Source organism: Herpailurus yagouaroundi, unplaced genomic scaffold, assembly GCF_014898765.1.
Source record: "Herpailurus yagouaroundi ecotype Mexico unplaced genomic scaffold, PumYag 29, whole genome shotgun sequence".
Taxonomy (NCBI): Eukaryota; Metazoa; Chordata; class Mammalia; order Carnivora; family Felidae; genus Herpailurus; species Herpailurus yagouaroundi.
This window is the reverse complement of record NW_024412377.1, coordinates 67,825,238-67,851,132: the sequence shown is the minus strand read 5'-3', so window position 1 is coordinate 67,851,132 and position 25,895 is coordinate 67,825,238. Positions and strand designations below refer to the sequence as shown.

At 40.1% G+C, this 25,895-nt stretch overlaps 1 protein-coding gene across 4 annotated transcripts in view; it reads right to left on the bottom strand.

Annotated features, from left to right (window-relative positions):
- Positions 1 to 25,895, bottom strand: part of EPB41L4A (erythrocyte membrane protein band 4.1 like 4A) — a 255,314-nt gene that overhangs the window by 10,689 nt on the left and 218,730 nt on the right. For all 4 annotated transcript variants that reach the window (XM_040446772.1, XM_040446767.1, XM_040446777.1 and 1 more), the window contains one exon: positions 13,572 to 13,691. In XM_040446772.1, coding sequence (XP_040302706.1) covers positions 13,572 to 13,691 — 120 coding nt within the window. The remainder of the gene's footprint in view (positions 1 to 13,571; positions 13,692 to 25,895) is intronic.

Below are 25,895 nucleotides of genomic sequence, written 5' to 3'. Positions count from 1 at the left end.
CTTCCCTCCCTCTGTCAGAATTAAAGGATTAGGAAGCCACAGGGCTCAGCAACCTGGCTACTGAAGATCATTCAAGGAGTCACTTCCAGAACCTACATGCTAAATCTCTGAGGAATCAGACTTCTGTTTTGTCTTTAATGGGAACATCACTTCACCCTGACAATCCCATCTTCACATCAATTATTTTTGAATAAAAATAGTGAGACCTTACCACCACCAGAGGGAGCATGAGCCTTCTCACACACACAAGTTGAACCTATGAGAACTATTGTTTCAGCTTCATTGCCTCTTCCGAATATACCAATGAGTAAAGTTTTACTAATATAGAAAAGCATTTTCACCAAAAAGTTTCTAATGATAAGTAAACAAGAATGTCATGGCAATGCAGCTTCAAAATGTACTAGAAAGAACTGTACTCAACATTTTCCTAGATGCGATCCAATGATATTATAGCTTAATGTGTTTTAGGAGAGAGGGGGTTTGTATTTTATACTATTGTATGTCTCTGGCATTTATAATACATAAAATTTTCTAGCTTTTTGTTGTAAATTTGAAAAATAAAATGAATGAATCATGTGAATGATGTATCATAGCATTCTAAACCCTCAGTGAATATATGTCCATATAGCAATTTATTGACACGGTAGTAGGAATTAAGAATATAGGAGTAATTGACAGTTAAGTGGTTTACTGTATATCTGAAATGTTAATTATATGTGAAGAACAATTTTAATTACTTTCTCAGATCCTGCTCTAGTCATGTTACCATTTTTTAAAAAAGCAGTAGCGATTCTTGGGGTGCCTGAGTGGCTCAGTCAGTTGAGCATCTGATTCTTGGTTTTGGCTCAGGTCATTATCCCAGGGTCGTGGGATCAAGCCCAGCGTTGGGCTGGGCTCTGCACTGAGCATGGAGCATGCCTAGGATTCTCTCTCTCTCCCTCTCCCCTTCTCCCTGTCTCTCTCTCTCTCTAAAATTTAAAAAAAAAAAAATTTTTTTTTAATTAAAAAAAAATTAAGAAAAAAGCAGTAGTGGTTCCTAAATTTGCACAGAACCGAATTAAAATCTTCATTTGAGTTGGCCCCACCCCGCTCTCTTCACATCTCACCTCCTCTTTATCTCAAGGGAAAAAAATCAGTACCTTACAGCATTTCTAGAGATTGCCCAAGACCTAGAAAACTTATTATAATAACTGTAATCCCAAGTATGATATCACAGGTACTTGTCATATAGGACTTGAATTTTCAGCAATATGAAAATGGTATTATCTGTTTGTAGAGATGACACTGGGAGTTCATGGAGATTAGGCAGTAAGCTAATATTGGGGAGGCCCAGAAAGCAGAGGTCTGACAATGGCACCCAGCAAATAACTTTCTTAGTTGTCAACAAACCTCAGGGTTTTTTTGTTTGTTTGTTTGTTTGTTTGTTTGTTTTTTAAAGTTTTTTTTTTTTATTTATTTTTGGGACAGAGAGAGACAGAGCATGAATGGGGGAGGGGCAGAGAGAGAGGGAGACACAGAATCGGAAACAGGCTCCAGGCTCTGAGCCATCAGCCCAGAGCCCGATGCGGGGCTCGAACTCACGGACCGCGAGATCGTGACCTGGCTGAAGTCGGACGCTTAACCGACTGCGCCACCCAGGCGCCCCTACAAACCTCCGGTTTTTAATGTCATAGCTCAAATGAAAGAGAGCTCAGTTTGTCCATATAAGGTAGGTATTCCATCATCTTGCAGAGTTGTAACAGTTTTATCCAGTTGCCTACTTGACATTTCCATTTGATTACACACTTGGTTTCTCAAACCTAACAAAACAAAAATCTTGACACTCTCTCCACACACATCTCCAGCCCATCTCACCCACCTCAGTAAAACCTCGTGACCTCCCGTTCCACCCATCAGTCCCAGATTGCAAATTCATGCAAAATACCTGTCACACTCCCAAATCCGCCAGCACTGCTTCCAAAATGTGTTTTCATCCACTTCTCTTCATTTCTGAGCTAAAACCACCTCTTACACCTAGCCCACCCCAGAGGTTTTCCAGTTGCTCTTCCTATGTCCTTTCTCCTTCTCAGTCTGCTTTTTACCAAGGAGGTAGAGTAACTTCTGAATGAACTACTCTTCAAATAGATTTTTTTTTTTCACTTGGAATTTCTTTAACTGCATTTTGGTCATATCAGCTATATAATTAATCAACCAAGTTCAGTTAAAAAGTCATCCCAAATATTTGCTAAATCTTTTTTATGGTTTGCTTTAAACCTAAATTCCAGAAAGATGCACATCAAACTCTTAATGGGGTTCTCGCCTACGACTGCATTTTTCTGAGATAATCCTGTACCTGATCTGATATATTTATCATGTAAATAAGATTAAAATTAAAGTTTAAATAATATTTTAAGTTTAAAGTACCATTGGATTCTTCTCTGATTTCAGCTGATCTGATAAAAGCAATACTGAGTTTAAAGGCATATCTCTACCTCAAACGGGCATTCTGAACCTCTGCTTCTGGACACAATGGAATAACTGGTTTCAGAGGGACCCTTCCCTCCTCAAGGACTATAAAATAAAACAAAATATACAAAGCAACTGTTTCTCAGACATTGGGCAACAGACAAGATAAGCCTATGATGTTTGAGAGAAGAGAAGCACAAGGCAAGCCCCCTCATTTGCTTCGGTTTTCTCTGGGGGGACTTTCCCAGTATGGGACAGGAAAGTGGAGCTCAAGAGGCAACAGTCTCACGTGGCTGGGGAGGCAGAGATCAGAACGTGAGGCTACTGATCAGGCTGGAATTTACAATGCAGGATAAAATTAGAAAGGGGACTTCAGAAGTCTGTACGGGGTTTTCCATAAGAGGATGGCTGAGTATATTCATTGCACTTAATCTCTACATAAGCGGGGTAAGACTATATGAGGCCTAACAGAGAGAAGCTGCTGTAAGACTTAGAGCCGAGCAGAGACACCAGAGAGTGTGAAGTGGTAGGAGACAGAGTTCTGATGCAGTTGTTGTGGAAAAGCCATGCTGAACACTGTATGCTTCAATTAAGACTCCAGAAAGGCCAAGCTTTAGGAATGGGGATGAAGCCTAAAGTAAAAAAACACATCCTAAACTAATGAAAAAGTCTAAAAAGTCCCACACTACCAAAGCATAAACCCAAGCATAAAAAATAAGATTGAGGGGCGCCTGGGTGGCTCAGTCAGTTAAGCGTCCGACTTCAGCCAGGTCACGATCTCGCGGTCCGTGAGTTCGAGCCCCGCGTCGGGCTCTGGGCTGATGGCTCGGAGCCTGGAGCCTGTTTCCGATTCTGTGTCTCCCTCTCTCTCTGCCCCTCCCCCGTTCATGCTCTGTCTCTCTCTGTCCCAAAAATAAATAAAAAATGTTGAAAAATAAATAAATAAAAAATAAAAAAAATAAAAAAAAAATAAGATTGAAAGTAGCCACCAGTAATTTAGCCACCTGCCTGAACAAAATTTGACTCTTTAAAGAAAGACAGCATAGGGGCGCCTGGGTGGCTCGGTTAGTTAGGCGTCTGACTTTGGCTCAGGCCATGATCTCATGGTCTGTGAGTTCAAGTTCCACGTCAGGCTATGTGCTGACAGCTCAGAGCCTGGAGCCTGCTTCGGATTCTGTGTCTCCCTCTCTCTGCCCCTCCCCTGCTTATGCTGTGTCTCTGTCTCTCAAAAAAAAAGTGAATAAACGTTAAAAAAAAATTTTTTTAAAGAAAGGCAGCATAATCCAGACCTCCTAATTAGACATCATCTAAAATTTTCAGCATATATGGGGTTCCTGGCTGGCTCAATCAGTACAGCATACAACTCTTGATCTTAGGGTTATGGGTTGGAGCTCCATGTTGGTGTAGAGATTATTTAAAAATAAAAGCTTGAGAGCTTGCGGAGAGGGAAGATGGTAGCGTAGGAGGACGCTGGGCTCAACGCGCGTCCTGCTGATCACTTAGATTCCACCTACACCTGCCTAAATAACCCAGAAAACCACCAGAGGATTAGCAGAACGGAGTCGCCGGAGCCAAGCGCAGACGAGAGGCCCACGGAAAAGGGTAGGAAGGGCGGCGAGGCGGTGCGCGCACCACGGACTGGCGGGAGGGAGCCGGGGCGGAGGGGCGGCTCGCCGGCCAAGCAGAGCCCCCAAGTATGGCTTGCAAACAGCGGAGGGGCCTGACGGACTGTGTTCCGACAGCAAGCGCGACTTAGCGGCTGGGAGGTCATAAGTTAACAGCTCTGCTCAGAAAGCGGGAAGGCTGGAGGACAAAGGGAAGGAGAGCTGCTGAGCCCCCGGACGACAGAGCTCAGTTTGGTGGGGAACAAAGGTGCTTGCCAGCGCCATCTCCCCCGCCCATCCTCCAGCCAAAATCCCAAAGAGAACCAGTTCCTGCCAGGGAACTTGCTCGCTCCGCGCAAACACCCAACTCTGCACTTCTGCGGAGCCAAACCTCCGGCAGCGGATCTGACTCCCTGCTGCTGCCACAGGGCCCCTCCTGAAGTGGATCACCTAAGGAGAAGCAAGCTAAGCCTGCCCCTCCTGCCCCTGTGCACCTTGCCTACCCACCCGAGCTAAGACGCCAGATCCCCAGCATCACAAGCCTGGCAGTGTGCAAGAAGCCCAGACAGGCCACCCCACCCCACAGTGAATCCCGCCCCTAGGAGAGGGGAAGAGAAGGCACGCACCAGTCTGACTGTGGCCCCAGCGCTGGGCTGGGGGCAGACATCAGGTCTGACCACGGCCCCGCCCACCAACTCCAGTTATACACCACACCACAGGGGAAGTGCCCTGCAGGTCCTCACCATGCCAGGGACTATCCAAAATGACCAAGCGGAAAAATTCCCCTCAGAAGAATCTCTAGGAAATAACAACAGCTAATGAGCTGATCAAAAAGGATTTAAATAATATAACAGAAAGTGAATTTAGAATAATAGTCATAAAACTAATCGCTGGGCTTGAAAACAGTATAGCTGACAGCAGAGAATCTCTTGCTACAGAGATCAAGGGACTAAGGAACAGTCACGAGGAGCTGAAAAACGCTTTAAATGAAATGCATAACAAAATGGAAACCACCACAGCTCGGATTGAAGAGGCAGAGGAGAGAATAGGTGAACTAGAAGATAAAGTTACGGAAAAAGAGGAAGCTGAGAAAAAGAGAGATAAAAAAATCGGGAGTATGAGGGGAAAATTAGAGAACTAAGTGATACACTAAAAAGAAATAATATACGCATCATTGGTATCCCAGAGGAGGAAGAGAGAGGGAAAGGTGCTGAAGGGGTACTTGAAGAAATAATAGCTGAGAACTTCCCTGAAGTGGGGAAGGAAAAAGGCATTGAAATCCAAGAGGCACAGAGAACTCCCTTCAGACGTAACTTGAATCGATCTTCTGCACGACATATCATAGTGAAACTGGCAAAATACAAGGATAAAGAGAAAATTCTGAAAGCAGCAAGGGGTAAACGTGCCCTCACATATAAAGGGAGACCTATAAGACTCGTGACTGATCTCTCTTTTGAAACTTGGCAGGCCAGAAAGAATTGGCACGAGATTTTCAGTGTGCTAGACAGAAAAAATATGCAGCCGAGAATCCTTTATCCAGCAAGTCTGTCATTAGAATAGAAGGAGAGATAAAGGTCTTCCCAAACAAACAAAAACTGAAGGAATTTGTCACCACTAAACCAGCCCTACAAGAGATCCTAAGGGGGACCCTGTGAGACAAAGTACCAGAGACATCACTACAAGCATAAAACATACAGACATCACAATGACTCTAAACCCATATCTTTCTATAATAACCCTGAATGTAAATGGATTAAATGCGCCAACCAAAAGACATAGGATATCAGAATGGATAAAAAAACAAGACCCATCTATTTGCTGTCTACAAGACTCATTTTAGACCTGAGGACACCTTTAGATTGAGAGTGAGGGGATGGAGAACTATTTATCATGCTACTGGAAGCCAAAAGAAAGCTGGAGTAGCCATACTTATATCAGACAAACTAGACTTTAAATTAAAGGCTGTAACAAGAGATGAAGAAGGACATTATATAATAGTGACAGGGTCTATCCATCAGGAAGAGCTAATAATTATAAATGTCTATGCGCCGAATACCGGAGCGCCCAAATATATAAAACAATTACTCATAAACATAAGCAACCTTATTGATAAGAATGTGGTAATTGCAGGGGACTTTAACACCCCACTTACAGAAATGGATAGATCACCTAGACACATGGTCAATAAAGAAACAAGGGCCCTGAATGAGACATTGGATCAGATGGACTTGACAGATATATTTAGAACTCTGCATCCCAAAGCAACAGAATATACTTTCTTCTCGAGTGCACATGGAACATTCTCCAAGATAGATCATATACTGGGTCACAAAACAGCCCTTCATAAGTTTACGAGAATTGAAATCATACCATGCATACTTTCAGACCACAATGCTATGAAGCTTGAAATCAACCACAGAAAAAAGTCTGGAAAACCTCCAAAAGCATGGAGGTTAAAGAACACCCTAATAACGAATGAGTGGGTCAACCAGGCAATTCGAGAAGAAATTAAAAAATATATGGAAACAAACAAAAATGAAAATACAACAATCCAAATGCTTTGGGACGCAGCGAAGGCAGTCCTGAGAGGAAAATACATTGCAATCCAGGCCTATCTCAAGAAACAAGAAAAATCCCAAATACAAAATCTAACAGCACACCTAAAGGAACTAGAAGCAGAACAGCAAAGGCAGCCTAAACCCAGCAGAAGAAGAGAAATAATAAAGATCAGAGCAGAAATAAACAATATAGAATCTAAAAAAACTGTAGAGCAGACCAACAAAACCAAGAGTTGGTTTTTTGAAAAAATAAACAAAATTGACAAACCTCTAGCCAGGCTTCTCCAAAAGAAAAGGGAGATGACCCAAATAGATAAAATCATGAATGAAAATGGAATTATTACAACCAATCCCTCAGAGATACAAACAATTATCAGGGAATACTACGAAAAATTATATGCCAACAAATTGGATAACCTGGAAGAAATGGACACATTCCTGAACACCCACACTCTTCCAAAACTCAATCAGGAGGAAATAGAAAGCTTGAACAGACCCATAACCAGCGAAGAAATTGAATCGGTTATCAAAAATCTCCCAACAAATAAGAGTCCAGGACCAGATGGCTTCCCAGGGGAGTTCTACCAGACGTTTAAAGCAGAGATAATACCTATCCTTCTCAAGCTATTCCAAGAAATAGAAAGGGAAGGAAAACTTCCAGACTCATTCTATGAAGCCAGTATTACTTTGATTCCTAAACCAGACAGAGACCCAGTAAAAAAAGAGAACTACAGGCCAATATCCCTGATGAATATGGATGCAAAAATTCTCAATAAGATACTAGCCAATCAAATTCAACGGCATATAAAAAGAATTATTCACCATGATCAAGTGGGATTCATTCCTGGGATGCAGGGCTGGTTCAACATTCGCAAATCAATCAACGTGATACATCACATTAACAAAAAAAAAGAGAAAAACCATATGATCCTGTCAATCGATGCAGAAAAGGCCTTTGACAAAATCCAGCACCCTTTCTTAATAAAAACCCTTGAGAAAGTCGGGATAGAAGGAACATACTTAAAGATCATAAAAGCCATTTATGAAAAGCCCACAGCTAACATCATCCTCAACGGGGAACAACTGAGAGCTTTTTCCCTGAGATCAGGAACACGACAGGGATGCCCACTCTCACCGCTGTTGTTTAACATAGTGCTGGAAGTTCTAGCATCAGCAATCAGACAACAACAGGAAATCAAAGGCATCAAAATTGGCAAAGATGAAGTCAAGCTTTCGCTTTTTGCAGATGACATGATATTATACATGGAAAATCCGACAGACTCCACCAAAAGTCTGCTAGAACTGATACATGAATTCAGCAAAGTTGCAGGATACAAAATCAATGTACAGAAATCAGTTGCATTCTTATACACTAACAATGAAGCAACAGAAAGACAAATAAAGAAACTGATCCCATTCACAATTGCACCAAGAAGCATAAAATACCTAGGAATAAATCTAACCAAAGATGTAAAGGATCTGTATGCTGAGAACTATAGAAAGCTTATGAAGGTAATTGAAGAAGATTTAAAGAAATGGAAAGACATTCCCTGCTCATGGATTGGAAGAATAAATATTGTCAAAATGTCAATACTACCCAAAGCTATCTACACATTCAATGCAATCCCGATCAAAATTGCACCAGCATTCTTCTCGAAACTAGAACAAGCAATCCTAAAATTCATATGGAACCACAAAAGGCCCCGAATAGCCAAAGTAATTTTGAAGAAGAAGACCAAAGCAGGAGGCATCCCAATCCCAGACTTTAGCCTCTACTACAAAGCTGTCATCATCAAGACAGCATGGTATTGGCACAAAAACAGACACATAGACCAATAGAATAGAATAGAAACCCCAGAACTAGACCCACAAACGTATGGCCAACTCATCTTTGACAAAGCAGGAAAGAACATCCAATGGAAAAAAGACAGTCTCTTTAACAAATGGTGCTGGGAGAACTGGACAGCAACATGCAGAAGGTTGAAACTAGACCACTTTCTCACACCATTCACAAAAATAAACTCAAAATGGATAAAGGACCTGAATGTGAGACAGGAAACCATCAAAACCCTAGAGGAGAAAGCAGGAAAAGACCTCTCTGACCTCAGCTGTAGCAATCTCTTACTTGACACATCCCCAAAGGCAAGGGAATTAAAAGCAAAAGTGAATTACTGGGACCTTATGAAGATAAAAAGCTTCTGCACAGCAAAGGAAACAACCAACAAAACTAAAAGGCAACCAACGGAATGGGAAAAGATATTTGCAAATGACATATCGGACAAAGGGCTAGTCTCCAAAATCTATAAAGAGCTCACCAAACTCCACACCCGAAAAGCAAATAACCCAGTGAAGAAATGGGCAGAAAACATGAATAGACACTTCTCTCAAGAAGACATCCGGATGGCCAACAGGCACATGAAAAGATGTTCAGCGTCGCTCCTTATCAGGGAAATACAAATCAAAACCACACTCAGATATCACCTCACGCCAGTCCGAGTGGCCAAAATGAACAAATCAGGAGACTATAGATGCTGGAGAGGATGTGGAGAAACGGGAACCCTCTTGCACTGTTGGTGGGAATGCAAATTGGTGCAGCCACTCTGGAAAGCAGTGTGGAGGTTCCTCAGAAAATTAAAAATAGACCTACCCTATGACCCAGCAATAGCACTGCTAGGAATTTATCCAAGGGACACAGGAGTACTGATGCATAGGGGCACTTGTACCCCAATGTTCATAGCAGCACTCTCAACAATAGCCAAATTATGGAAAGAGCCTAAATGTCCATCAACTGATGAATGGATAAAGAAATTGTGGTTTATATACACTATGGAATACTACGTGGCAATGAGAAAGAATGAAATATGGCCTTTTGTAGCAACGTGGATGGAACTGGAGAGTGTGATGCTAAGTGAAATAAGCCATACAGAGAAAGACAGATACCATATGGTTTCACTCTTATGTGGATCCTGAGAAACTTAACAGGAACCCATGGGGGAGGGGAAGGAAAAAAAAAAAAAAAAGAGGTTAGAGTGGGAGAGAGCCAAAGCATAAGAGACTGTTGAGAACTGAGAGCAAACTGAGGGTTGATGGGGGGTGGGAGGGAGGAGAGGGTGGGTGATGGGTATTGAGGAGGGCACCTTTTGGGATGAGCACTGGGTGTTGTATGGAAACCAATTTGACAATAAATTTCATATATAAATAAAAAAAAAATCAAGTTTATAATTTGAAACTTTCCACTAAGGAAATTCCAGACAGAGATGGTTTTACTGGTGAATTATATCAAATATTTAAGGAAGGAATAATGTTAATTTTTTACTTCACTCTTTCAGAAAATGAAGAAAAAGGGAACACTTCCCAAATTATTTTAAATGACCAGTAAAACCCCATTGCCAGAAACCTGACAAAGATACTTACTACAAGAAAATTATAGACCAGTGTTTCTCAACAAAATAGTATCAAATAGAATCCCACAATATACAGAAAAGATAATACATCATGACCCTGAGGGCTTATCTCAGGAATGCAAGGATGTATCATTCAAAGCAAATCACTGTAATTCTCCCACTAACAGCATAAAGAAGAAAACCCATATACAGTCACCTCAGATGCAGAAAAAGCTTGTAACAAAATTCAAGATTCATTCATGATAAAAAAAAAAAAAAAACCTCTTACACTAGAAACAGAATGGATCTTCCTCAGTCTTACAGCTAGCATCATACTTAACATATTGAACATTTCCTCTATAGGAAAAAGAACAAGCCAAGGAGGTCTCCTTTCATAACACTTCTTTTCAAAATTGCAATACAACACTAAAATGGAAGACCTAGCAAGTGCATTAAGGAAAAAACAGAAATAAAAAGAAAAAAAATAGAAATAAAGGGAAGTAGTCCCTGGTCACAAACAATGGGACTGTAAATGTGGGAAATTCTAAGAAATTAAAAAAAAAAAAGCTTCTGGAGATATGAAATCAATTTAACAAGGTTGCAGGATGGCAAGATACAATATTAATATCAAAAAATAATTTGTGTTCCTATCTACTAACCAACAATTGGAGAATAACATTTTTTAAAGGACAGTTCAGTACCATTAAAAATATTAAACACTTAGGGTTAAAAGTAACAAAATAAATGCAATAACTCTGTCCTGAAATCCAAGAAACACTGCTGAAAGTTGTTAAGAGACTTAAATAAATGGATGGTTAAGAATTTTCTCCAAACTGACCTGTAGATTCAGCGTAAGTCTAAAGTCTATTTTTTACTTTTTGGTAGAAGCTAACAAGCTGATTCAAAAATTCACACAGAACTGAAAAGACCTAAAATAGCTAAAGCAATCTTGAAAAAAAAATTAGAGAATTTACACTGCCTGATTCAAGTCTTACTATAAAGCTACAGTAACCAAGACAACTTGGTGGCTTAGGGATAGACAACTAGATCAATGGCCCACATATAAGCAGTCAATTGATTTTCAACCAAGGCCCCAAGGCATTTCAATAAAGATAGTCTTTTTTGTAACAAATGGTACTGGAATAGTGCATAAACAACTGGAAAAAACTTCTCAATATCTACCTCTACCTCACACATACTGGACAATTAATTCTAGATGGATGACAGACCTAAATACAAAAGCAAAATCTATAAACCTGCTAGAAAAAGATATGAGAACACCTTTGCAACTTTAGGGTAGGCCCATATTCCTTAAGATATAAAAAAGCCTTAACTATAAATGAAAACAAAATGATACACTGGTCTTCACTGAAATTTAGAAAGTCTGCTTATCAAAAGACAATGTTAAGAACATGATAAAGCAAACCACAGCCAGGAAGAAAATATACACCATACACATATCTGAAAAAGAACTTATATCCAGACTACATAAAGAATGCTACATGTAAATAATAAAAAGGAAACAATCCTTAATTAATCCTTAATTTTAATCCAATTAAAATGGGCAAAAACTTCAACACTAAAAGTGAAGATATATGAACAACCAAAAAGCACAGGAAAATGTGGTTAACATCATTAGTCATCAGGCAAATGTTAATCGAAACCATCATGGAATACCTCTTCAGGCCAAGTAGACTACCTAAAACTAATAAGACAAAACTAAGTATCTGCAAGAATGGGGCAGAATTAGAACTCTCATTCATTGCTTAGTGGGGGTGTAAAATGATACAGCCTCCTTGGAAATCACGGTGGTAGTTACTATTACATATAATATGGTTAGAAATATCCCTTAATCCAGCAATTCCACTCAGGTATTTATCCCAGGGCATAAAATAACATACTCCAGGGATACACTTGTATGAATATCTATAGCAACTTTTAACATAATAGCAAAAACTGGAAACCATCCATATGTCCATCAAGAGAAGACTGGATAAACAAATTGTGGTATAATCATACAATGGACTATTACTCAAAAATTTTACATATTGCCTCAAGTAATGTTTTTTGACCTCCTTAAATTTTATATATAAAATTTTTCCTAATTTTATTTTACTTTTCCCTTTTTAATAAATGAAATTTAGTACTGGCATTTAATTGAATTTAGAATGTTTTAGAAATTATTAGAAAAATTAAACATGTTTTTTAAGATTTAACAAGTCACCAAACATTGTGTATAGAAAGTCCCTCATAGAAGAAGATTCCACATGGAAAGGTAAAAGCGTGATTATAAAAGATTTACCCATGAGTATGTTGCATCCTGATCTTGGGGATTCTGTGCCTTTGGGTTAAACTGTCAACAATGAGGTCTTGATTCTTCCAGTTCTAAACCTCTATTTTATAATGGAGCTGGGGGAAGGTGGTATCCAAGACAAAGGAAGCTTTTTATTAACTTCTGCTTTAAATTGAATATTTTAATTAGGTTCCACAACAAAAACATTATGGAGCAATGAATAAATCTGTAAGGGAGTGGTACACTGCATAGTGACAACTTGCAAATTTTTTATTACAAAAGAAGCAGACATCACTCAATATGATGTACTACCGATAAAAGCAAACTCTAGGATACCTTCCAATTAAAAAGTAAGCATCTAAGACTAAAAAGCATCCCTTAGAGTCACACAGGGTTCTGAGGTCTATCATCTAGAATCCTCTCCTGGCCTCTGTTAACTTGAGCTGCACCCTTCTGCCTGACTCCCTGGAAGCCCCTCACCTACCTACAGCTTGTCTCTGCATCCACTCCCTGGCATCCTTCCACCATTCTGAGACACTAATCCCTTCCTCCACAAATAAGCAACACCAGACAACTAACCACCTAAGATCACAAAGGGATGGGCAGTTAGTCCCAGCTCACTTTCAAAAGGTAAGCTTTGAGAAGGGGTGTGGGGATGGGGATATCTAAATCTGGATGATGCACACATTTAAAAAAAACATAAAAATTTTATCAGCTCAAAAGAAAATTAATCTGGGGGACTGGCAATCTTATTATTACGGGTAATTGTGCTCACACATGGCATTGCCTAGCAACAGAAGGAGCAGGCAAATCCCAACATTGGGGTGTAATGAATCACTCACTGACTACTGCTCACAAATGGTAATTTAATAGGAAGGTATTCACATCTGGTTCAATCTCAAACAAGACTTCAGAGAATTCTGCAGACTCCAATTGAGAGAAACAGCAGGTACTTCACCAAGAGCCAGGCTCCAGAACAAAGACTACGCCTACTTACTCGGTTGAATGTATGCTTTGTTTAAAAACAAAACAAAACAAAATAAAACATAGTTTTGATAGCCTCGTTTCTGACATTTTGTTTTGGCACTTCTCCAACTTCTATGGCTTCAGATATAGTTAATGAGTGCCACAAACATAAGAAGGTAAATATGACAAACAAACAATGGGACAATCATGGTTGAACTACAATCACTTTAGACCTCAAAGAGACAGCCCAATCTGCCCAAGAATCTGCATGCTACTTCAAGCTCAGTGTTTTTGAAGAAAGCTACAAAAAGAATCCACGTACGAGCGAGATCTATGTCTGGATCGTCTGTTGTTGGGGTCCGCCTGATTTTTTTCCTTTTGTCTCCTTAATACAGCTTCCCACTGAGGCGCTGAATCAACCATATCATTCTCCTGACGTATTCTGAAAAGAAAGACCATTCATCTCAAGTTAATATTCACACATGTGGTGCTCTAGTTTTTGGTTCATCCTAAACTTGGTTTTAAAAGTTAAGAAGTTATCAAATAAGTTATTGAAAACTTATAAAGAAATGAAAAGTTATTCAAGGAACAGTTTTATTAAAATCACTTAAAGCTAAGATGTATTAACTGGATTAATATATCCATAAGTAGATAAGTGTATACACACACATAAAAGTCTATTAGAATATTTATACATAAATATGGAAGTATATATTAGTTTCAAACTTCTATCTTTGGCTTAAAAGCTTCTAAGAAATAGGCATGTCAAACAAAAACCTCATTTAAAACATATTTAAGGTTTGACTAAAGAAACAGTTAGTGTCTGCTATAGAGCCATTCTAAAATCATGAAACAAAATATTTTTTAAATGTACTAACCAAAATAGCAATAAATAATTTTACTTTGAAGTACTCTTAAAATTTCACACTAATTGTCAAATTTTTCATGACGAAAGGTGCCAGATACAATTCCCATTTTTAAGATAGAAAACCAGAAGTACAAGAAGCCACAAGTGGTGGCACCGTGTGTTAGCCGCTGAGCAGGTACATGCCATTCTGATGAGGGCAGCCTCACCTAGCCAAGAGGCAGGCAAGGTTCAACACTCCTGCAGACAGGGGCCAGGCAGGGAATGTAAACAAGGGAAAGGAAAACCCAGGGTGGCAGCTACTGGGGGATACAGGCAGCTGCCATGTGAGATTGGACAGTGTTTCCAAATCCTCTGATTTTTTTTTTTTTAAGGATAATCCACAAATTTGGGCTTTTAAAGTGAACTCTTCCAATTTTCAAGTGCTGACAACCAATTCTGAATGTTCAAATTCTGTTTGAACCTAACAATGCCTATCCATGCACCACACTGCAGAAGTTTTGGATTTTTGGTGTATCAAGTCTTTCTTTCTTCTTCTTCTTTTTTTTGAATAGTTTGTTTAATGTTTATTTATTTTTGAGAGAGAGAGACAGAGTGTGAGTGGGTGGGGGCAGAGAGAGAGACATAGAATCTGAAGCAGGCTCCAGGCTCCAAGTAAGTGGTCAGCACAGCGCCGACATGGGACTCAAACTCACAAACTGTGAGATCATGACCTGAGTGAAGTCAGACACTTAACCAACTGAGCCACCCAGGTGCTCCTGTATCAAGTCTTTCTAATAACAGAGGTAAGGTGTTGCAGGGGACAGGTTGGGAAGAAGTATTAGTTAAAGCAATCCTGTCTGAAATGCACTGCAATGATTCTATGAAGCCATGGGTATTCTCTACAAAAATCAAACACCTGTTATTTGAATATTTAACTTAAAGTTTTTGTTAGTTCTTCAGGAAGTTGCTCTGGAGTATTCATTTCACACGCTGATGCTCCCAGGGTGTGGGACAGCAGCATGGAACTGTAAGGTCATCATCACAAAACTGTGACTATATGAGAATAACTGCTTCAAAAAAAAAAATTGAGAAGAACAGACAGACAAGTCTGGAGACATTTTCTCTCTCTTAACAGATGCCTTTTGGTTGCCCTGTGAACAGCACTTAGTACAGACCATGGGGTGGATATCTAGATTTGTTTATAAATGCAAATCAGTAGATGGGTGACAAATAATTCATTTCACAAATAAGTTAAAGACAATGTTAAGCAAATTCAAGTTAAAAACTATAGTAGCTTATGAAGAAGAAACTATTTAAATCTCTCTAGATTAAAGAGAAATTGTGTTAGGTAAAAAATTATCTGTAACACACTTCAAGCCTTTGAACTGTGTTTCCTCACTAAAGCTTTCATTTCTAATAGGCTGTTATATGAAAATTAACAGGATACAGTGATGCCATGTTTCAGATTCAGAAACATAGTTCTCTCTCTCACAGCATGTACAGAGGAAATTAAAATTGAATATACATTGCTATAGACTTTAATATTAGAAATTTCTAGGGGTACCTGGGTGGCTCAGTCAGTTAAGCATCTGACTCTTGATTTCAATGATCTTATAGGTCGTGAGTTCGAGCCCTGTGTTGGGCTCAGCACTAAAAGTGTGGAGCTTGCTTGGGATCCTCTCTCCCTCCCCTCTGCCCCTCCCCCACTCTTTCTCTTTCACTAAAATAAACATTTAAAAAAATTAGATCCAAAGAAAAATATGAGAATGTATACTACTTGAGATTATAATTATTATTCTTTGAAACAAACATTCCCACTTGAAAATGTCACATGCATATACATACACACACACACACACATATGTATTTTCATAGCCAGAATCTACAATCTCTGAACCACTCCATGTTATCATGTGACAGTCCAGTGGGGGAACAATTCTTGGACACTCCCAGGACATGAGGGACCCAGAGTTAGGAAGAGACACTCAATGGGAATATGTCAGGCTGGCAGGAGTTACTTCCCCTCCCACAGGAACCCACACCTCAACTTCCCAGAAAAACACATAAAACCCAGGTCTCCTAACTCCTCACCCTGGAGTCTTTTAGACCATAGCTTCCATTCTAAGCCAATTTGCTGCACAGTTCATGGGCAAGACTAAATTTCACAATGTTAAATTTTTTTCACCAGGATGTCAGCATCTTTTAATATTTTTCAGAGGTCAAGCCTACCAGCATGGCAAATATACTTTACCCAGAGGATAGACATTTAAAAGGAAGCACAATTACTATACTTTCATTCTCTTCCAGTGTGGACTTTAGCTCATTACCTTCATACTGAGACTTTACCCTGATAATTAAAAAGTAAAAATAAAAATAAGACAAAGACATGACCACACATAGTTCCAATACCTTGCTAGTAATGAAAACTAAATCGGAAAGAATTTCAGACTATGGCATGTACCTATAACTTCTGTTTTTCTAACAGAAGACTCTAAAGTGAGGGCAGTGAAACCCTGTCAGGTAACATCCATCCACATGTTTCAGAGACAGATGCCCTCTACTGGTGATACTATCTCATAAATATTCTAACAAGGTGCATTAAAAATGTAAGGCTCATTGGAGAGTCACAACAGAAGCACATTTTCCCAAGTAATGAGGTTGTGTGGCTACCTAAATCTGTAATGAAGTTTGAAATTACACCCTTACAAATGGTTGCTGGTTAATGGTGCCTCATTACAAGAATGAAAGTGTCATTTCTTCCATCCCTGAAGTGCTCCAGAAAACACAGGTACAGTGTAGAAAGGAAAAATCCTAGCTCTTGGAAGCAAGAATATTATAATGCTCAATCCTTAAAAGGCAGGAGTGAACTATTTTGTGCATGAAAGAATAAAGAAATAGACATTTGGGTGAAAGGCATCCCCTATGATTCTGCCTTGTCTCATTTATCCCTAGGTATGGGATATACCAATGTTGCTTTTTTTGCTCTTCTGCTATATTTTAATTTTGATGTAGACATTCATATTTTGAAGAATAAAAACACTGCAAGCATTGTTATCGACATAATACCTTTTAAAAAGTCAAAATGTACTCTTACAGGACAGATAGTCATGAAAGTCTCAAGGGGGAAAAAGGAGTCCACTGTGGGTTATACTAGGGATGTATTCATTTTCAGATGTTGCATTTAAAAGTGACCCTCAGGAGGCGCCTGGGTGGCGCAGTCGGTTGGGCGTCCGACTTCGGCCAGGTCACGATCTCGCGGTCCGTGAGTTCGAGCCCCGCGTCGGGCTCTGGGCTGATGGCTCAGAGCCTGGAGCCTGTTTCCGATTCTGTGTCTCTCTCTCTCTCTGCCCCTCCCCCGTTCATGCTCTGTCTCTCTCTGTCCCAAAAATAAATAAACGTTGAAAAACAAAAAATTTAAATAAAAAAAAAAATAAAATAAAATAAGTGACCCTCAGGGGCGCCTAGGCGGATCAGTGGGCATCCAACTTTGGCTCAGGTCATGATCTCACTGTTCCCGGTTTCCAAGTTCGAGGCCCGCATCAGAGCCTGGAGCCTATTTCAGATTCTGTGTCTCCCTCTCTGTCTCTGTCCCCCTCCTCCCCGCTAGTGCTCTGTCTCTGTCAAAAATAAACATTAAACAAATTAAAATAAAATAAAATAGAAGTGAACCTCAAAAATATTAATTGTTTCTTTCATGTACTCTCCAAGGTAATAACAACATTCGTCATATTTTGTCTATCTCCTCATCCACAAGTAAGGAGAGTTAACAGCTGGGTTAAGAAGACTTATCATAACAAGGCTTTCATTTCTTAATCAATTTTTAAGGGAGACCATTGCTTTAGAATAAGGTATATCCCAACAATGTTTCAGAATAAGAGAATTCTAATATATTTCCTACATGTCTCGCCAAACTTCAACATCCTACTTTTCCAGATGATCTATGCAATTTTGATTATGACTGCACTTGACAATTAAAGTCTGCAAAAGGTTTTGAAGATGAAATGCCATATAATCACTTGATAACAATAATGAAGGTAATGACTATTCCTAGTCTCTTCTTTCCTACTTCCCAATTATAGTTCTGCCTCTTCTACCAAATTCCTCACATTACCAAATGAATTCTTACACAAACCCCATAGGTCTCACTTTGCCCCCCACCTTTACCTGAGGAGTTTTGTTCCTAATAGGACCTTCCTTTATTCCAGTTCTTAACTCATTTCTCATTCACTGGGATAAAGGCCACGTTTAATGCTGACCCTGAGAAAGCCCATGGAGCAAATGTAGAATGAAGCTTCAAGGTAACATGAGCAAGACATGGGCTCCTGAGCTCTGCCTCGTCCCAGCTCTAGGCAAACTGCTCATCTCTGGTCAACTCTCAGATTCTTCACCTACCAAATTATTGCAAAGATCCTTTCTAGTTTTAAAACTCTATGTTTTCTCTATTTGTGTTTTATTTCCAAGCCAGTCAGACACATTGAAACCAACCTCTATTCTTCAGGTATAGCACAATTCTCCAGACAATTGCTTCATATGGCCACTCCATTGCTAATATTAAGCCTGCAGGTCCCAAGTGATGGTGGACTTGTGTTTCTCATCAACTCATTCATTTTTGGATCACCTGCTATAAACCAATCTTCATCTACTTTTTCAGTAATATTTCTTCCCTTGGGAAATTTGTTGGTTCCAGGCATCTGTCGACATACTCCCCAAAGACCAGCAAGCAAAAAATTCATTTGCTTTTCCCAACCTCCCCCTACTATCAATATATTATTCTGATTTGACGTTAAAGGTATTTCTGTCTCTTCCACTTATTCCTTATGCTCTCCCTACAAAAATGGGCTACCTTTGGTGCAATTTCCCTTTCAAACTCTTTCTGTTTTCCTAATTTTGCAACCTGCTTTGCACTCACTCAGTAATCTGATAGCATTCCTCGGTTGCTACAGCTCAGCACCACCAGAGTCATCTCTGTCAACTTTGATTATGCCCTGGAAGCCCTAAATCGTCCCTATCAAACACCTAAATCTTGACATGACTTATTAAAGTGGAAATCCGTAACCCTTACAATCTGTACCATGGTGAGCATTGTTTTTATTGGCTTTGCATGAACTGCCCTCACCATACCCACAATTTTTACCTTGTTTGCAGCCCTTATTTAAATCAGGGACAGGGCAATAGGGAATGCTTACAAGGAAACCTATTTTCAGGCTATGGGGAAAAAATACCCACTGGTTTAAGCTTGTTATCGTTCAAAACTCATCTTTTTCCTTGGGCACAAAGATAATGAAGTTTGTTTGTTTGTTTTTTTTTTTTAATGACTCTAACAACAAGAAAACCCTACCAAAATATTCATCCTCTAGATTTTCCCTACTCAGATGTATCATCCCTATTACAGTGCCATAGAAGACAGTTTCTTTCTTCTTCCTTTTTTTTTCTTTTTAAATTTTTTAAAATGTTTATTTTTTTTTTAATTTTTTTTTCAAAGTTTATTTATTTTTGGGACAGAGAGAGACAGAGCATGAACGGGGGAGGGGCAGAGAGAGGGAGACACAGAATTGGAAACAGGCTCCAGGCTCTGAGCCATCAGCCCAGAGCCTGACGCGGGGCTCGAACTCACGGACCGCGAGATCGTGACCTGGCTGAAGTCGGACGCTTAACCGACTGCGCCACCCAGGCGCCCCAAAATGTTTATTTTTGAGATAGAGTATGAGTGGGGAAAGAGCAGAAAGAGGGGGGCAGAGGATCTGAAGCAGACTCTGTGCTGACAGCAGAGAGCCTGATGTGGGCTCGAACTCAGGAAGAGCAAGATCATGACCTGAGCCAAAGTCGGAAGTTCAACAGACTGAACTACCGAGGGGCCCCTCTTTTTTTTAAAAAAGCAATAATGTATTCAATATTTAAAACCATTTTACCCCATGATTCAAATACAGACTCTAAAGATATCTAAAAGTGCAAGAAGAAATTCTAACAACATTTGTGGTAGAATCAATTTGTTAGAAACACCAACTTCTCTTTTTTGTTAAAGGGTATCATTTTATATATATATATCAGGGACTTCAGATAAAACTGAACAGTGCTGAATGTTCTCATTAATCTAATAGTATCTGTGTATGTATGCAGGGCACTTTCTACTTTTCAAAGTAGAAAGGATCTTTACAAACCTCTTGACTAAGCTAATGACTAAATAATCCACAGATGCTCCCCAGTGAATGCTCAAAGGACTGCTGATTTTCATCAAGAGCACATAGGATATTTTGCAGACTGGGTTCTTTGAATGTAATGGATATTCTATTAAGCTCAAGGTATTTGAAGGGAAAGCTGGTTTGTGAAAGGTTTCACACTGTAAGTCTACTTCCGAGGTTCTCCTTCAACATACATCCTGGGCAAGTCCAGAGCAAGGCCCATAGGCTCAAACATATAGAGACAGGCTGGCTGAGACTTCTGATCTCAGGTGCAAGATTCAAAATTCTAACTCATAAAAACAAATATAATCTAACATCCATATAGATCATTAGCTTCATACTGCCTTGTACTTGGTAGGTTCCCAATTTGATAAATTTAGTCCAACTGATTGTTTCATAAATCAGCAGACCAAAGTAAGTAATCTTTAAAGAAAACTTAAGCATTTTAGTTAATCCTGCCAGTGAAGTGAAGTACCAATTTCATTTGCCAATATCAATCTTTTCTTTATAGTTTAGATCATAATGACCACTTTATAACTGTTTGGGGTTACAAAGACACCCCCTTAAGAATCTGATAAAAGCTACAGACCCTATCACCAGAAAATCATATACTTGGAAACACACAGGGACCTAAAATCTACTAAAACCTATTGACGAATCAGAGGATAAGAAGGTCTGGTCTGAAAACAACCAAATGTGTAAAGGTAGGGTAAGTGGGAGAAAGGAATATGAGACTAAAGAAAAGTGGGAAAAGCTGGAGAAAGGGGTGGAAGAGAGCAGAGACAGGCAAAGAAGAGGCCATAATTTCAAAGGTCAGCTATCAGACTACATGGTTCCACCATCAAATTCTCTCATTTCCTAGATTTCATTTATCTTTATAGTGACCCATTCAACAACAAAGATTGGTATACACCCCACTTTAAAGATGAGAAAACTCAGATTTAAATTGGTTTAAAGAGTTGCACAAGGTCACATACCAGTACAAGACAGAACCGAGACCCTGACCCACATCCTTGGGTTTTTTTCTGACACATCCCTGGCTCCTACATGGAGACATAACTCAGAGAAGACAAAAGAAAGGAAGAAAGAGTGGAGAGAAGCTAAGAAAAGAAAAGAAAGAAACTGAGTGAGGAAAAATAATATGATAGATTAAAAAGGGAGGTAGGAGGACAGAGATGAAGCTATAAGCAGAGACACTAAGGGGAAAATAAGGCTTTTGTCATCTTAGATGTTATTTAATACTTATTTATTTAGAGAAAGAGAACATGTGCACATGAATGGGGGAGGGGGAGAGAGACAGAGAGAGACAGAGAGAGAGAATCCCAAGCAGGCTCCAAGCTGTCAGTGCAGAGCCCAATGTGGGACTCAATCCCATGATCCATGAGATCATGACCTGAGCCAAAATCAAGAGTCAGACATTTAACAAACTGAGCCATGCAGGGACCCCTGTCATCTTATATTTTATAACAACAAACAGTGCCCCAGCAAAGGAGTAAAAAACTGTCTTCTCAAATCTCAAAACCTAGAAAAAAAAATGTAGGGTACTCATCCAGATTACAAAAATAGTAAAGAAATAACTAAGATGGAAAGGTGTAAAGAAAGACATCAACAGGTCCCCAAAATAAAGGAGGAAGCAGAGCCTTCTGGTGCCATAGGAAATGATGCGGACTGAAAGCCCAGCGTTAACACACAAGTGACAACAGAAACCTCACCTGTCTAGCCTCAGTAACTTTGGACTAGCTCTGGACCCAGAGGAGAGAGAGGATGTGCTTCCCTACAGCTACGTGTTTCTCAAACTGGAACAATCTTTGTTCCTAATATTAGCCTTCCAGAGTTGGTACGAATTATTTTTTCCTTTTTTAAAAAAATTTTTTGTGTTTATTTTTGAGAGAGAGAGAGAGAGAGAGAGAGAGACAGAGCATGAGCAGGGGAGGGGCAGAGAGAGAGACACACACAGAATTTGAAGCAGGCTCCAGGCTCCAAGCTGTCAGCACAGAGCCTGACATGGGGCTCGAACCCACAAATGGTGAGATCATGACCCAAGACAAAGTCAGATGCTTAACCGACTGAGCCACCCAGGCGCCTCAAATTTTTTCTTTTTTTTAACATTTATGTATTTTTGAGAGAGAGGGAAAGAGGGAGGGAGGGAGGGAGGGAGGGAGGGAGGGAGAGAGAGAGAGAGAGAGAGAGAGAGAGAACAAGAGGGGGAGGGGCAGAGAGAGAGAGAGGGAGACAGAGAATTGAAGTAGGTTCTGTACTATCAGCACAAAGCCCAATGTGGGCTCAAACCCATGAACTGTGAGATCATGACCTGAGCCAAAGTTGGAAGCTCAAAAGGCTGAGCCACCCAGGTGCCCCTTATTATTTACTTTTAATGGTTGTTAAAAGCCATAAGTACTGCTTTGGGTAAAGCTGATTTATAAATATTGTTTTATTAACTTGTAGTTCTCCTCACACAAAATCAGAGATGTTTAAATTGTTATCCATGGGAACAGCAAAGCAGATTATGCTCCAGTGGGTAGACATTGTAGATAAACTAAACTAAACTAAAAAATAACACCCAGTATTTCAATAGAGGGGCTTCAAATCTAACAGGTAAGACTTCTTTATGTTAAAAAAATAATCCAGCAAGAGGTGCCCAGGTGGCTCCATTGGTTAAGCGTCTGACTTCAGCTCAGGTCATGATCTCACACTCCATGAGTTCAAGCCCCGCGTCGGGCTCTGTGCTGACAGCTCAGAACCTGGAACCTGCTTCAGATTCTGTGTCTCCCTCTCCCTACTCCCTCTCCTGCTTGCACTCTATCTCTCTTTCTCTCAAAAATAAATAAACATTTAAAAAAATTAAAAATAAAAAAATAAATAATCCAGCAAGGAGTGACAAAGGGAACAACATCCCCAAAACCACAAAGAATATACACATCTCCAAAAAGTAACCCTGACTCTGCCTAAAGTTCCACTAGACACAGCAGAGTCTTCAAAACATTCAAAAAACATATCTGTACAATCTTTGACTGGCTGTCCCAGGGTACAGTTCCCCCAGGGAGACAGGAAAGTGGGGTGTGTCAAGTGCAGGCTCTGGTTTCAAAGGTAATGAAGTATTGGGGCTGAATTTAGAGAATTTGCTGGCAGGAAGTAGCACATCAGCATGCTCAGGATTCAGTTTGCCCCTTTCTAGGGTTACCAGGTTCCTTTAATAAAAACACAAAGGACACTACTGAGAGCTTGGTTGTGTCACACTACTGGCTGAGATAAGGCAGGGTAAGGTTGAAGAGATTCATCCTCTCCCCCAAAAAGGAGTCTTTGAACAAGTAGGAAGTCAGACACGAGGAAACAACCCTTCATCACAGACAGAAGACTCAACAGGACTGTCAGTAGGGCTGCAGTTTAAATATTCAGATCTCTGCATCCTGATGTGGAATGAATGGGTTCTGGCAAAATCTAAAAGGCTAATAATTGGACAGAAGGGTTAGCGATAGCATAACATAATGAGGAAACGGCACCCAAAGGCAATACGATGTTTCTGTCCCCCCTTCCTCCCTGCACACTGTCACCTGCTGCACCACTTTCAGGAGAAAATAGAACTAGAAGACATATTTTCCCCTCTGCCTAGTTTTTGCTAGGGTCCTGAGAACTCGACCCTAGACTCCACCTTACACAGACAATAGGCAACTTATGTAACCCTGGGGCAGTACTTCTACTGGCAAAATAAATGAGTTGGAAAGGCTTTGGGTCAGAGTGTGTTTGAAAGTGATTTCTCATTAATACCTTACAGAGTATAATGGCATGTCAGCATTCAGAGCCACCACCACTCTAGAATACACTACTAACACACTAGAAAGAAAGCCAATCTACAAAATCACTCATGGAAGGCAAAGGGAGAAACTCGTGAGGGAGAAAACACCTATGAGGAATATTAAAGCTGCTCCAACTAGATCAGGAATGGACTATTTAAGGACTTGTTGGCAACTTTTACAGGGTATTTCATTTGTAACAGCAAATGTCACCATGAGCACTTTGGGCTCCAAAAGACATTTTTTTAAAAGTTTATTTATTTTTGAGAGGGGAGGGAGGGGCAGAGAGAGAGAGAGAGAGAGAGGGAGACAGAGGATCTGAAGCAGGCTCTGTGCTGTTATCACAGAGCTAGAACTCATAAACGGCGAGATCATGACCTGAGCCCAAGTTGGACACTTAACCAATTGAGCCACCCAGGTGCCCCCAAAAGACAATTTTTTTTTTACAGGTCACCCTCTGAGAAGTTGAGACCAGAGCATCTATGAGCATAACTTAGAATACAACAAGCAAAACAAATAAATTTGTTAAGATACTGGCTTGATCAGTAAGTACAAATAGGAGGGAAATCTGGTTTTTTTGTTTTTTGCTATGTTTTGTGTTGTTTATGCAGATACTGAATTTCAGAGTAGGAAGAAGTCACCTGAGGGAAAGCTACCCTCCACACTTGGGCTTTTGCAGATGAAGAAACCATAATCATTTCCTTGAGAAGGGTGTCATAACACACTGAGATCTTACCTCTATCTAGTGTGACTCCAGCCCCTAAGAAGGTTCCACAGAGAAAACTTTCCTAAGAAAACGATCCACTCTTACAATGCTGTCTGGGCTATTATGACACAGGCTTTAGAGTTAGGCAGGACAATTCAGTGTGTGCCAAGCACGAGGGCTTCAAGTACTAAAGAGAGAACTTAGGGATTATCTCCTCTGACTTCCTCACTTTACACAAGGGAAAAAGACGACCCAGAAAAGTAAAGCAACCAGGCCAGAGCTCCCCATGAGGTGGGAATGAGTTTCCTAGTGGTGGCACTACTAACATTTTTTGGACCAGATACGTCTTGGGTGGGAGCGGGCTGTCCTGTGCATTGCAGGATATTTAGTAGCTCCCCTGGCCAATAGCAATCCCCCCACCCAATTGTGACAATCAAAAGTGTCTCAAAACATTGTTGAATGTCCTCAGAGAGTGGAAGGGCAGGACAAAATTGCCCCCGGTTGGGAACCACTGGGTTAGAAGCTGAGACAACCAGAAACCAAATCCCTCTCATTCTTCATATGGTGCTCTTTCACTATGTGAACACTTTTTGTTCAGTAAATACTTTGGGAATAGGGAGAACTGATTAAGGCATTAAGCTATCACTAATACTGAGTACATGTTAAATGATATTATTAACAAGCTCTTAAGAATGAGCCTTTAAATAGCAGTCTTAAAGATATGAACTAAATACATTTATCCATCTAATTGTATGTTCCTGACATGAATATAAATGCATATTTTCATGTACATCTATGAAACAATGAGTCTCTCCGTTTTGGCTGGGCAAAATATGGTAATGTCAGTTAAAAGATACTTCAGGGAGGGGCGCCTGGGTGGCTCAGTCGGTTAAGCGGCCGACTTTGGCTCAGGTCATGATCTCGAGGTCCGTGAGTTGGAGCCCCGCGTCGGGCTCTGTGCTGACAGCTCAGAGCCTGGAGCCTGTTTCAGATTCTGTGTCTCCCTCTGGCTGACCCTCCCCTGTTCATGCTCTGTCTCTCTCTGTCTCAAAAATAAATAAAACGTTAAAAAAAATTAAAAAAAAAAAAAAGATACTTCAGGGAGAAATTCCTCTAAAAATGG